The following is a 14,601-nucleotide window of genomic DNA, read 5'->3' as shown; positions in this document are numbered from 1 at the left end:
CATACATTTAAAAACATTTGTTTTAAGACATTAATGCTTTGAAACCTGGATTGGCAGGTTTGGATTCGCAGTTTTCTTTTGCTGCGTTCAAGTGCCTTTCACAGGCGGTTTGACTCTTTAAAACCCGAGCAAAACTATTTGATTTCTTTTGAAAAAAAAAAAAACTTGAGAAGAGACATACCAAAAAAATTCAATAAATTGGTAAAAGGTGACAAAAAACACTTAAAAACTAGTTTTGAAAAAGAGGATAGGGTTTGTTTTTTTTTATTTGAAAAAAATGGAAAATGTCCAGGAAACTATATTTACGATTTGGCTACGATTACGATTTGTTATATATGTATTTAAAATGTTCCCACATCTCATGTAAAATAAATACATAAATTAGAATACTTATTAATAATTTATTTGTTTGTTTTTGCAATTTTTAAGTTTCTAATTGCATTCTCCCTTTGCTTTTGAAAGAAATCAAACTAATTTGCTCAGTTTGGAAAGGGTTAATTCAGACCCAGACTTGTGAAATTCTCGCATATACTGTGCAGAGGAAATAAAATGCCATTGCAGTTGTTAGGTTGCAGATTCAGAAGTAACATCACATTTGCAGCAGAGAACATCCTAGTCATTAGTCACGGTATAATAAAATGCCAGTATTCATATGGTGGCGTTATTCGTCATTTACAATTATTTATCAGTTAAACGACTCTGCAGACTCTGCAGTGACTGCATTAGAGAAAAGGGCCAAATAAGAAGAGGTTTGTATTTAAAGTCAGAGGCAGCTGGCCGTCCTGCCCTTCTCCTCCTCCTTCTTATCACAGCTCAGAGATCCCAGTAATTGAAAAGGAGATTCAGCGAGCCTGTTCTCACAGATGGTGCATCGCATTTCTGAGACAATAATAGGATTGTGGACCTCACCATTCAATAGCTCTCCTCAACCATTCAAAGTTCAAAGCCAAGCGAAGACACAAAGTATTGCAGCGGATCTTGGGTTTCTTCGCCCGTCTCTTGTGCCTTCGCCGGGGTGACTCAGGCCTCACGTGGCACCTTGACTCTGGCCTGATGGGAGCCAGCTCATCGCTCAGTCACACTCCTGGAGACGTGTGACTGTTCGAGCACTTTGAGCATGATGGTTACCCTCTGACAGGCAAAATGAAGCCAAAGGAAAAGCCTCGCTGAAAGCTCTTGTTAGATACCGAGCAATTTTCCGGCAGGATTTGAAAGCTGGAGGATATTTTTGATCGCTTGCCAGCCACAGAACAAGAATAAGAACGCCTTTTAACCCAGTCACTGAATGACCTGCCCGCTCTTATATAAATCGTTCTCCATTTGATCTCTCCCTTGACATCTCTCTGTGCCGTGACTCCGGCTAGTTGTGAATGATTTTGAAAATAATGGTTCAATTTCATGCAACTTAAATAAGCATTTCATGCAAATATTAAATATAGAAGAAATAAGTGCTAGGTTGGCTCTTCTCAAAGGTGACAAAATCCACCTGCCAGCGCCTCTACTCACCAACACACATCTTAAATCTGCTCAACACCAAATGAAACAGCGCATTCTTACCCATGAAGTAGGAGACAATTTTGCACATGGCGCCTCCGAAGATGAAGTCCTCCAGGATGTTAGGGATGAGGGTGAAGGGCATGCAAAAGATGGCCATCATGAGGTCGCTGACGGCCAGTGACAGCAGGAAGGAGTTGGTGACGGTCCGCATGCGCTTGTTCAGTATCAGGACCACGATGATCAGCAGGTTGCCGAAGACGCTGAGCAAGAAGATGAGAGAGTAGAGCAGGATGCGGAACGAGTCCATCTCTGAGAGGAAAAGAGAGAGGACATCATTTATCCAGTTTTGCATGTAGCTGATCAATTAAAGGAAGGAAGCATATTTCGGCAAGTCAATTACCAGCTTTGAATTAACGGGACACACTAAATTAATGTTGTCTGTCTTCTAAAATAGAAAATATTAACATGTTTCATCAAAATCACAAGAGAAAGCATGAGAGAAAGCAAATAACTGGGAACTAAATAAACAAATAAGGAGAAGCGATGGAACAAATAAAAGAGACAGAATAAGAAGATTAGTGGCTGGTTGAAAACAGTACTTCCACTGAAAAAAACAAACTTGTTAATATTTTTATCATTAAAACAACCTAATTTTACATGAGAAATTAAATAATAAAATAAGTAGCAGTTGCATTAAAAAGTGAGAAAATAAGATCAATACATGAAGAAAATAGGCTGTTATCAGGTTGTTCACTTGGGAAATAAGACTCTGGGCACATAAACAACACCAAGGTCTATTACGAGACAGAATAACTTCGCATAATCAACCTCTTAAATTTTGCGAGGGACAATGTTTTCCTGCTTGCCCTGTGAGCCATATAATAATTAAACTGATATTACTGGCAGAAAAAAGATGAAGACAAACAACATCACGAGTGCTGAACACTGTCAGGTGGTGGCCTGGGAATATAGATCAAACTGGAAAAACAAGATCAAAATTAAACAATATTTGCAACATCTTTGCCTTGATAAGTGTGATTTAATTAACCCATTAAGTGATTGAAGTATGAATTTCTGTGCAGGGTTGTAGCCTGATTAAAAAAACAAAGACTGAAACAGTCTACTAAAATATTTGCATTTCATTAGGTTTCCTTCTCCATGCCATACAGTTGAGCATCAGTGAGAGCAGGGCGGCCCAGCCATAGGGTTTTTGGGATGCTCCCTTCACTCACACCGGCCTGTCACAGCGAGTCTGTGTGACAATGAGAGTATCCAACAGGACAAGGTCGGGGCGGGCCATGTGCTTCGCTGACTGAGTCCTCTGATTAAAGACAGCGACATGGGAGAAGTCTAAAGGTCTGCAGCAGAGCCTGCAGACAGAGCGCTACACATCACCTTGAAGGCACACACTCCTCGTGAGAAGCAGAAATAGGACACAAACAGTACTGTATGTTCAGATCACAAAATAAATCAAAAGAAACAGCCATACACAATATTTTTTTTAAATTTGAATTGTATTTTTATTATAATTTTATCATCTTGACATTAGAAATACTAATACTAATACTAACTACTAATACTAAGTGCTCACAAGAAAATGGTCCATTAAGATGAAAAACATACATGTACTTACCATTGTAAATGTTTAACAGAAACTGACTGCGCAGAACCAAATATAATGTTTTAAATTAATGCGCTTTAGAGGTGCTGGTTACTTTTGGAGAGAGTCAGGCAAGCTGCTTCCCTGTTTCCAGTCTAAGGGGTTGAAAATCACATGCATATGCGCGTTAGGGCACGTAAAATATGAGCTGAGCATGTCATTCTCAGCTCTGCGTGTACCTGTGCTGCCAACACGTGATGAGGAGGTCAAAGACTTTGGGATCATCAGTGTATTACTGTTAAAATAACAGAAATCCAATTGAATCTCAAAACTGAATTTTTGACAATATTTTTTCATTCTATTCTCATTTAAACTGATGCAGTCAATGGAAAGTATCTTTAAACATCTTTGTCACTTATGGTGCAATCAATGTTTGTGATTGCACCATAAGATAAATCCTCCTTAAAAATGTGCATTTGCATGCAAACCTGGTGATTGTTAAAATAGTGTGAACCAATAGAACCAGTTTATGGTTTCTTTCTTGGTAGGTAGTTCAGCATGATCATGCCTTAACCTTGATGTTTAAGGGTGTGAGTTTAGCCTCAGGTGATGCACAACAAACATGCTAATGCTGACTCAGCCATTGTGTCAGGCAAGTTTTAACTTATGGTAAGTTAGTCAAAGTCTGGAAAGTTCTGTATTTCTCATCTGTCCTCCTCCTCGAAATGCTCGGCCACATCTTACAGATGCACTGCAGCTGTAATATTGCTTTACAGTGCTAATATACAAAATTGTGGAAGTTACCATATTATTGCATCAGTGTTTTGCTTCTTGCCTTTGCTTTGCATGATTTGTTGAGAGTGCAAATGTAGTCACCAACGTAATTTCATCCTCTTACAACTTCTGTTTGTATTTTTTTAACCTCCATTGGTGTTAGGGCATCTTCCAAAAGGACTGCAGTTTAAAATAAGCAAACATTGGCCCATGAACAGAATTGGTCATTCATGGGCATTGCCCTTACAAATATATTACATTCTGTCTTAAACACCTTTGAGGGTTTCTTCTCTGTGGCAATATTCCCATTTTACGCGTAACATTTTGTACTGTTTTACCTTTATAGAAAAAAGATAGTTTGAAATAAACAAAAATAAAATGTTTAGGAAATTAAAAAAAAAGCAGAACCCAATTGATCTTGATGAGAGTTTAAGTTTCACTGTTGCTCCGCCTGTGCCCAAAGTACACTCTGCGCACCGAGAGGGTGGTGCAGTGAATAGCTGAATGGTATATATGTTCAGCACTCCCAATAATTGGCCCAGCTCTAAAAATCAATTAATAGCAAAAGATGTTACTGGAAAATTGAATGTGTGTGGTAAACCTTGCGAGGCTCAACTCGTTTTGTTGAAAGTTTTCTTTCTCATGCATTTGCTGGTTTATTGAGTTGAAAAACAAGAGTAGCCAATATGGTGTTGTGAAAATCTGCTCCGAGGTAATTGGAGCCCAGCAGAGAGACTCCCTTTGGGAGAAACAGGTGGCCCAAAAAGCAAAAGGAATTATCAGCCAATCTGACCGTGTTGTGTCCAGTAAATTCACCGTAATGCCCTCAGGCTGACATTATAACGTGTCCCTTAGGAGACCAAACCGCTACTCTTAAGTCCATCATTCCTTCCACTATCACAGACAGAGGTCGTTTTAAGTGAATGAACTGAACTCTTTATGGCCATCTCATATATATGTGTTGACAGTCATTTTAAATTAATGAATAATCTTGGTTATTTATGAGCGGTAATAAATTGGTCTGTTTTATGTACTGCTGCTCATCCCCTTGTATTGACCCATGTGTGGTGATCAGTTGCCCCTGACTATGAGTTTTGTGTGTATGGACTAGATAAAGCTGCAGATGAATTGATCTCAGGATCAATAAAGTTGTCTAAATCCGAATTTCTCAGGCTATCTGCAGAGGAACTAGGCAGCAGAGATAAAAGCAGCTGAGGGATTTGAACCCAGGACACAGCAGGATGCATGTTAATCACATCTGTCATATGAGAGAACCATCGCCCTCAACTGCAAATATGAATTATTCTTTTGATAAGGAAATCCTCTGATGGCTTTGAGAGCGTTTTCACCAGCTGAAGTTTGACATCACGGTCAAGTTCACATAAGCAACATCCACCTTGTTTCAGTCACTAATATCTGCATCGCTGGTGACAAGGTTGACACGAGGTTTACACATCTGCATTATGTATTACGGTATGCATAATCAGCGCTCACTGGTGAGACGTCCGACACAAACACAGAGCAGGGAGCCTCCACTGGCTCAGCGGCTCCTATTGTGTTAGATTGTGAGTGATCCAGCCGAGTGAAAATGGAATTATCTATTCATTGAGCACCAGCGGTATGTTGGCTCCCCTGAGCCTAACGACTGCAGGACAATTCACTTTGGTTCCTTTGACTCCCTCAAGCGTGACAGCTGTGTTCATATCCAAAAGCATCTATAAATACATCACAGATAAAAAGATGAGCTGCTCGTATGCGGCAGGAGTCGTGGAACATTTTAGCCGTGACACAGGGCTGAGAGATCAACCCTGCCGCTAGTGTTTATTTAACCTCCGTTTGCTCTAACTGCACTTTGTATCCTATCGGCTGCTACAGTGCGAACTGTAATTATGTTTCCCCGCGAGGATCATTAAAGTTTCATCACTTCACTTTGTCTTATCTTTAGGAGAGGATTAGCAGGACATCACGGAGACAGCAAGTCATTTAAAAGTCATTTATTGAGGGATCCGGAGTCAGAAGAATATTTTTCTGAATTGACAGGAGCTGGATTTCATCTTGACTTATTCATAAAAAGATCAGTAATAATGAGCAGGAATAATTGTCAAGGTGATATAGCTGGGACGCCACAATTCGGAACTATTCTTTTAATCAGAACCCCATCATCAGGCTGTATTTCATAGCAAGCCCCTGTGAGATGATGAAATGTTAGAGATGACTGTCCGCTCCGTCCAGATCTGATGCTGCTCCTAATTACAAGTGAGAAGAAAGCCCTTTGGAAATGAACCTGTGAAGCAGTAGACATGAGTCAGGAAATGAGTCCTGAACTTGTGGGAGTCAGCAGCTAATTCCCTTTTCTCAAATATTTTTTTTTTTCTATACTTGTATTCCAGGGTGTTGATTGTGCTTTCAGTGAATGTTTGCCATTTTTGCCTGCTGAATGACTTCCAGTATTATTTTGCTTAAGCAATATCACACAAGGGGGTATCATTTACCGTCATTACTGGCACAAGAGCCTCGGTCATGGCTGCATCACTGAAGTGTCAATAATGACAGTAAAGCTCACCCACGAGTGTTATATTGTGATTTTACAACAGTTCCCAACAAAATAAAAGATAAAATGAAAATGTTTTCATATTGTCAGGCAATACGCTCTCAGAATCAAACACTTTTTGCTAATGTTTTCTCAGTTTCCATATACATGGAGTCTGACTAATAGCATTCAGTAACGTCAGAGGACTCCAATATAATTACAACTTGTTTACTATCAGAAAATAGAGACAATTTCTCGTCCCTGTTGAGTCAGCCAGCCAACTTGAGCTTATGCTTTGTAGGGATTGTGGGATTTGCCAAACTGAATAAATACCTCACACATAAACGCAACAAGCAGACACAGTTTTTATGCCTCCATGCTGGCGATAGCAGAGGCCAGAGGCAATATGCTTTTGAGTTGTCCGTCTGTACTTCTGTACGGTACATTCTTGTGAATGCGATACGTAAAGAACGCCTGCAGGGAATGTCTTCAAATTTGGCGCAATCATTCAAGTGGATTTTAAGACGAACTCTATAAATTTTGGTGGTCAAAGGTCAAGGTCACTGTGACCTTGCATATGTCTCATTTTTTGTGAACGCAATATCTGAAGATGGCCTCAATAATAGTTAACTCCAAGTTTTTTGTTCGTTTGTTTTTTTTTTATGTTTTTATCTAACAAAATAATCTGCTTCAGTCAATATTCGTTGGCATTTAGCCATTCAGAAACAGCTACACTGCAGTCGAGAGACTGTTTGCTCTCTGGCTTGCTACACACACAGGAGATACGCACATGCATTAATGGGGCAGTGTAGCAGCGGTATATCAGCACCATATAATACAAAAAAAAATTGATTTATTTCAAAATTCACAGCAAAGCATATGTTTAGAATCAATATTGTAACTGCTGATTTTTGATGCAGCTCTAAAAGTAATATTTTTAGTGACGAAGCTTGGAGTGCTGTCATGCTGATTTGATTATGTTATAAATGTCTGGTTGACCAATCAGATTGCCTAGTCCAGTCTACTTGTTGCACAATCTTGATTTATTAATGGACTGTTTGTTTCGGCACTCGTTTCAACACAAATATCCAGTACTTGTACATACTGCATGGAAGCTGTACTTCCCATTTCCCTCCCAATAATTTTTACGTAAAAGTACCCTGCAAAGTTTTCTTTACAGCGAGTGTTGCTATGGAGCAATGAGGGTCCCTATTTTGTTTGTATTGTGCTAATGCATGACGCCGCACATGCAAACATGCAGCACAAGGGTTGGTTGCAGTAATGTGCAAACTAAGTGGCAGGCAGTTAAGAAAACCAGGAAAAGACAACACTCACAATATTATATATCTAAAATTAAAGACAATATCTAGTTTCAAATCAAGTTATCAATATAATATTGATATATAGCCAAGCCCTGTGACACCACAGGGCACCTTTAACCTATAAATGTGAATGTAACTCCAATATAATGCTGAAATGTGTGACCACATCATCAGCAAATTCTGCCTGACAGCTGTAATATTACAGAAATAAGTCTAACGTGATTACATTTCCCAAAGTACTCTTCTGCTGAGACATTTTCAATTTTTCCTTGAAGGGATAAACATCCTAGAATTACATTTTCATTCTTATTACAAAGACTCTCTTTTGGAGAGTGAGAGACATGAGACAAAATCATCTTTTTGGGGAGGAAAAAAAGCACCAAGGAACAAACAAATTCATCACTGACTGACTTTTCTGCAGCCTCATAAAACATTTCCCCATATCAAGGACAATATAATCTCTCAGTGACAGCAGAGAAATAATAGAATCCTACAGTTTTGCATTTTGATATTTGGCAGCGATGTGACTAAAAACAAATAAACCATGTAACTTTGGCTAAGAATAACTTATCTGTGCTATCGGTTTGCTTTAATTTACCTTCAATGGTGTTGATCCGCTATGCAGCACATGAAAAAACTGGGTGAAATCAAATCCAACTGTGTTTTGAAACTGAATCATTTTTTTCTGATAGGCTTTCCGAGCACAGGGACCCGCCGGTTATTCCATATAAACATCTGTTTCCTCATAACCATTAATGATTGTGTTTGGAAGTAAATTCTCTCTTAACTAGTAAACACTCCAAATTTGAATACAAACATGCTCAGTGTGCATGTTTCCTCAGAGTGGAGTGTTGCTCCCAATGCCAGATTTGTGTCCACACTGCCAATAAATAACTATCTTACATCACAGAGCACTTAATAGCTCTGGCTTTAATCCCTATCGTTCTTTCGCTGGTTGTCACAGCTAATCAGACGCTGCCGCTTTCCAAAATCGCAGGAGTAGTTCAGAGAGGTGACGGCACGTCTTGTATTGTAACAGATCCAATCAAAAGCAAGAGAGAGTGCTTTGACCTTTTCTTCATGTTCAGTTTAATCAGAGAGGAAAAGCACAATCACTGAACACTGAGACTGATTTCACCTCGTGTCCGGTATGCTCATCCATGGGTTTTATAAATAAATCCCTGCAATGTAAAATGTTAGTTGATTTTACTTTTAAAAATCCAGGCTTACTGTGCTATATATCTGTATTCTGGTGGTTGCACACAAGTCAGTCATATTTGTTTATTGTTAACTTGCAGATCTTCTAACTTCATCATTGGCAAAATCCTCTTGGGAACTTGGTTTACTGAAGTTGCTAACACTTAGAAAGAATAATGTAATTTCATCATCATTTTCGAGTTGCAACAACTTCACAAAATTGAGTAAATATCGCAAAATGTTAAGTAAACTTAACACTTATATATTAAGTAATCTGAAATTAAGATGAATAGTTTTATTTACTTTACTTTATCAAGGTTTCCAAGGCTATTTAAATATTTTACAGAGTGTTTGCTTTTTGATATATCTGGATATATGACTCTGACTCATTGCAGAGTTGACCTCTTGGCCTTCTTGTAGCTGTACATTTCATGCATGCATTACCAGCACTTTAAAAAGTTTTAGCAAATGAATCCTTTGACAGCAGTTTAGCATAGTGCTCTGTCTCCGTATCGCATTTTATCCCTGTAATGAGGCGAGTTACTGTTACCGTCAGCACAATTACACTCAATTAGTTTCCACCATGCCTTCCCATGAGAGGATAATATTGATCCTTCATTATCTTGAAATTTTTGGAAGTTGAAGCGAGCGTGTTTACAGTGTGCGGACAAGCTCAGCACATATTCAATTACCCACGAGGCCTCATCAGGCATGCAAGTTTGCTTTTGATGACTTTTGCATTATTTCTTCAAATTTCTGCCTTCATTTGTGAGACACAAAAATGAATATTTTAGCTAGAAATCATTGCATCATCATCAGAGTTACCGCACTGCAGCCTCTCATGAGGTCAACGAACTGTAAATCCCTGTCCACTCTGCTGTCTCTGCAAACACTGACAAGAAGCCACATGACTGCCAGCGTTCGACAGACAGGCCGGCTGCAACTGTAATTCATAGAGTCCATCCACTAATTTTCATCTGCTTATCCAAAGAATTGGGTATTGACAACTAATTTCACTGGTATAGTAATCAATACCAATGGCAGTGAAAACCATGAATGTCAATCCCCAAATCAATACCACAATAAGACACAAAACTGTAAATCGTACATATTTAAACACTCCTTTATCAAAAACATTTAGTTGATTTTTTTTTTTTTTTTTTTACAAATAGTCCTTGGTGATCCGCCTTAAATGAAAAGTACTAGACTATGTAGGTTTTTGAGATTAATAACACATTCAGTATATTAACATACTTCTCCTGCGTTGTTGTTCAGCGCTTGTACATGCGAGATGTGACGGTTGGTCTTTGTCGTTGGTTATTTGTCCCGCCCCCACCCCACTGTGATTGGATGGCTGGGTAAAAAGTGACAGTGAGACTGTATAAATAATATATTGGCTAGTGGACTGCTGTTTTGAAGTCTTGAATATAAAGTTGTTGGGTCAGGTGATGCTCACCGGCCCAGAAAGATGGGTATTTTATACCTGGAAAAAGAGCTCTTTTTTTTTTTTTTTGCTTTATGCACCAACGAGCAGCTCTCAAAGGAATGAGCGAGGCCCCGCCTCCATGCTGTATCCAGACTTTCTTTAATACGTCCATGACATGGATGCAAGTATGAACTGATAAGAATCTGGTGGTGAAAGGTCACAGTGACACCATACAACATGTTTTTAACCATAATTCAAGAACCTTGGGTGTCCATCTTGAAACTGTGCTTACTGTAAATATCTTCAGTGCTGCTGGGGAGAAGATGTGTGTGAGGCATCCTTTCTTTTCACAGACATGGATGTAAACTGTAAGCACAACTTGACTGGTATGCAGAGGCATACAAACACAGACCAGTATATTTAGTTGTAGCTGTTCTATGATTTACCTTTCCCTCCTAATTACTATGGTTTGGCGTATGTAGATGCCTCAGTCTCCAACAGTGATGGCTGCGTGACATGTTTATGTTGCATTGAAAATAACGTGAGTTTTACTGGGGAAAACCAACTTGCTGAGTGTAATAGATAATTGTGACAGGTATATCCTCAAACATACCCCTTCTAGCCTTCATGATGTAATTGTTTTTTATTGCTGTAATTACACTGAGATACCCATTAAAAAAAAATTAACCATTATGATCTCAACTTGTAAAGATTAATTAAAGGGGAGATTCCTCATTCGCCCCAGTATAGACTCATTGGAACAAGCACCTTGTAGCTATTAAAGGAGCTGCATCTTAAGGGATGTCCATATAAAATTAAACATTCAGCTGAGGCGTTTGCCATTTGATTCCCATAAATCACTATGTTAACAAAGCCAGCAGTGAGGCATCAGGGACTCCACACAATGCAATTACTAATTGGACTTTCTCGGGACTAGAATGACCTTAAACTTAGCGAGATTCAGGGGAAAATCAATGAAAAATCACAGCCCGTACATTTCAGAATCATTAAATTCACTCGTCATCTACGGCCGCATGGGGATGGAGGGAGAGAGCCCTGTATAGTAGGTTTGTTTTTGCTTTGTCACTTAGTAAGTCACATGACTACGAATTAACTGACAGTGAAATTAGTCCTCCATCATTGCATTGAGTCTGACTGATACTAGATAACCTCATAAAACTCCACTGCTGCCTCCCTCCAATCCTCCACTATTGCGAGTTAATAAAGCCGCTGTGCAGACAGAGGGCATTACAGCTCAATACAACTATTGCATGGTTGAGGGGGTGCTGGACTTGATTGAGAGTATCTTTATTTGTGCTGTCGACACTACAGGCGACACAATACGCCCTCATAATCTGTGATTTATGCACTGTTTCCTCAGAGGAAACTGATGGGATAAATGCATATGAGAGCTATAATCACTTATTGATTTTTTTATCAAATGTATTATACACAGCAGGATTTTCTTAAGAGGGGGATGTGCACAAGAGGCAGCAGCTCATAATCAGGAATGAGGAATTATTTTGAACACGCAGCGTCTGCATGCTGTTTGTTCTGCCTCACCAGGTCACTTCAGATTCTTCCAATCATTTGATCTGATTATCGTGATCATGTTATGACAGTCTACATCACCGTGGCACAGACCCAAAAGGGAACAAGATGCTAATTTCTTCTACGAGACATGTCGTCGTAGAAATTGGTTAGATATTAGAAACTCCTGAGCTCTTCCCACCACTGTTACTGTGCATGCAGAGCACAGTTTCTCTGCATTAACAATCCTCCCAGTCTTTTTTTTTTTTTTTGCCTTTCTTTTTATACCCAGAGCCTGGGGCAACTGGTTGTTTGGTTTCTCTCCAAAATATGAAACAGTGTTCATTTAATGCTTATGAGATCCACTTCACGATAACTTATCTCACATGCACTCAAAAGGACGGGCCGAGCTCAGCAAAGTGCCACTTTGAATCAGCCGGGAACGCAGAGTGTCCGGGCTGAGCCAAGGTGCAGCTACAGATGTTGTTCCACATGAGCAGGGCCCTGTCTGAACTCAACTGCTCTCCAGAGTCCCGAATGATTACTATAATGCGATGCATGTCAGATGTTGTTTCATTTTTCTGCTGTGGGAGTTACAGCTGCTGCTTCAGTGGTAGCAGCAAACGCTGCAGACAATCTGGGACTCCAGATTGAACATTGAAATGCAGATCACATATTTTGCTTCAACTTTTGCACATTTTGTTTGCATCATGGCAATTTGAAACTATTTAACATTCGCAGAATTAATTATTAAGCCCTATTTACGCTGTATCTATCGGTGTACGGATAACTACCAATAAGGTGCTCTGATACTTAAGACAATTTTAAAACATGACGACTCTCTGGAGTTATATAGGCGCATATTTCTAAGTGAGTGTATGGCCATTTATATATGATGGACATCCGAGATAATGATAGATAATGTTGTCCTCAGAAAATGCAAGCCATATCGAATCTAGAAATATGTCTATTATGTCCGTGTGTTTATATTTGACTGAGTTGACTAAGTTGAATCAGGTTGTCTTCATGTCCTAAAAAAGGTTTAAAATGCCTTGAATTCAGTTTTATAAATATCAGGCCATTAAATAGTCTTCAGTTTATATTGTGAGCTCTTAATTCCCACAAAAAATGTTATATAATCATATAATCAATAGTCATATAATCAATTGTTATTATATTTTTATTGTGTAAATAAATGAATTATATGGCCAGTGATATAAGTCAGTAAATCAATTGTTGTACTTGGGCCCATTTGATGGCCTTCTTCCCCTTATATTTACCTGCATTGTTTGAATAAGAAAAAGATGACACGTCTAAAAATGTGTCTTATATTTGGTTAGAAATGATCTTCAGAAGGTCTTGAAAATCATTACATTTAAGTGTTTGCTACCTTCACACACCCAGTAATTTTAACATGGATGTATAAAGAAAACTGAATATAGCATTGGAAGCGAGGCCTCATTCATTTCTATGAAAGTTTCTCAGTGAAGCATGAAGCCAGAAAACTCAACAAAATTACCCAGATCTTCCATATCACTGGGCCCATAGATGAAGCACATTTGAGACTTTGGTAATTTCCAGTTTATCCCTTCGTTGGCTTGCAGGGGGAATAAATTGTTATTCTCTTCTGGACTTTCAACATGTTGTTGGACCAAACAGATCAAATCCTGATAGTAAAGGATTCGTTTAAATGTCATTTAAATGTGTCCATTGATTTACAGATGTCTCTCTGTCATTGTAAGCCAGTGGTGAAAATTGATTTTATGCCCAATGGCATCTTGTGACAGACCCAGAAGTTGTAGTGCACAGTTTGACTGCTGTGTCAGATGGGCCTGAATTAACCCAAATCAGTGGGCCAAACTACAATCACTAACTTCCTCTCCCCTTTTTTTAAGAACCTGCATGCAACTATAGCAGTAACTTTACACAGTATCTTTGCTCTCTGACACAACTCTCCCACGTCTCCCTAAAGAGGCACGCCTAAAATCCTCCATCTATAGAAACTAAAGGTGAAGGGAACGCGAAACAATTCAGGCAGGGCAGCAGCCTCTAATGCACAGCAATGTCTGAAATATGATCAGCTCTCTAAGGTCAGCCAGAGATATGGGTTGTATAAGTAGATGATATATGAAAGCCTAAACTTCCATTATCTCCACCCATTAGTCATGAAGTATTTGAAAAAAAGGGTTCAAATTTTGAGAACAACTCATTAACAGATCCTCTGATTGTGTGTTTAATCTTCTCCATTTTAAGGATTTTGTCACCCAGGAGCTTTGAAGCAGAGGACAAGCACAGAATGTAGAGTTAAGTTCACATAGGAGAGAGTGCATCCGTCTCATTTGTCCTCTGTCCTCAGCTAGATATTTAGTAACCTGACTTGATTAAGATGCACTCTATGACTTCAAGTTTCTACGCTAAAAAGGAAACAAAAACTCTGGCTTCTGCCTTTCAAATATGAACATTTTCTGGGTTTGTCATGCGATAAACCTAGCACCTTTTATGTTTCGGACTGTTGCCTGAGCAAAACAGGCAATTTAAAGATGTCACCTCGCATTATGGGAAACTGTGATGGGCATTTTCCATTATTTTATGACATTTAATAGACCAACTGAAAAACGGACTTCAGGCCCACACATGGAATAATGGAAAATGACTTAAAATGTGAAATTTCTAAGCATCATTTATCAATTCAACTCTCATCACTCTTTATGATCCGTGCTCTGCT

At 39.0% G+C, this 14,601-nt stretch overlaps 2 protein-coding genes across 3 annotated transcripts in view; one reads left to right on the top strand and one right to left on the bottom strand.

Moving 5' to 3' along the window:
• LOC121962673 (carboxypeptidase O) overlaps positions 1 to 14,601 on the top strand; it is a 99,584-nt gene that overhangs the window by 66,197 nt on the left and 18,786 nt on the right. The gene's annotated exons all lie outside the window — the stretch shown is intronic.
• Positions 1 to 14,601, bottom strand: part of cckbra (cholecystokinin B receptor a) — a 44,380-nt gene that overhangs the window by 26,727 nt on the left and 3,052 nt on the right. Inside the window, exon 2 of the mRNA XM_042512915.2 lies at positions 1,558 to 1,806. Coding sequence (XP_042368849.1) covers positions 1,558 to 1,806 — 249 coding nt within the window. The remainder of the gene's footprint in view (positions 1 to 1,557; positions 1,807 to 14,601) is intronic.

This window comes from Plectropomus leopardus, chromosome 24 (assembly GCF_026936395.1).
Source record: "Plectropomus leopardus strain MGB_pleo_1.0 chromosome 24, ASM2693639v1, whole genome shotgun sequence".
Taxonomy (NCBI): Eukaryota; Metazoa; Chordata; class Actinopteri; order Perciformes; family Serranidae; genus Plectropomus; species Plectropomus leopardus.
The sequence above is the reverse complement of the archived record's forward strand: the minus strand, read 5'-3'. Positions and strand labels throughout refer to the sequence as shown.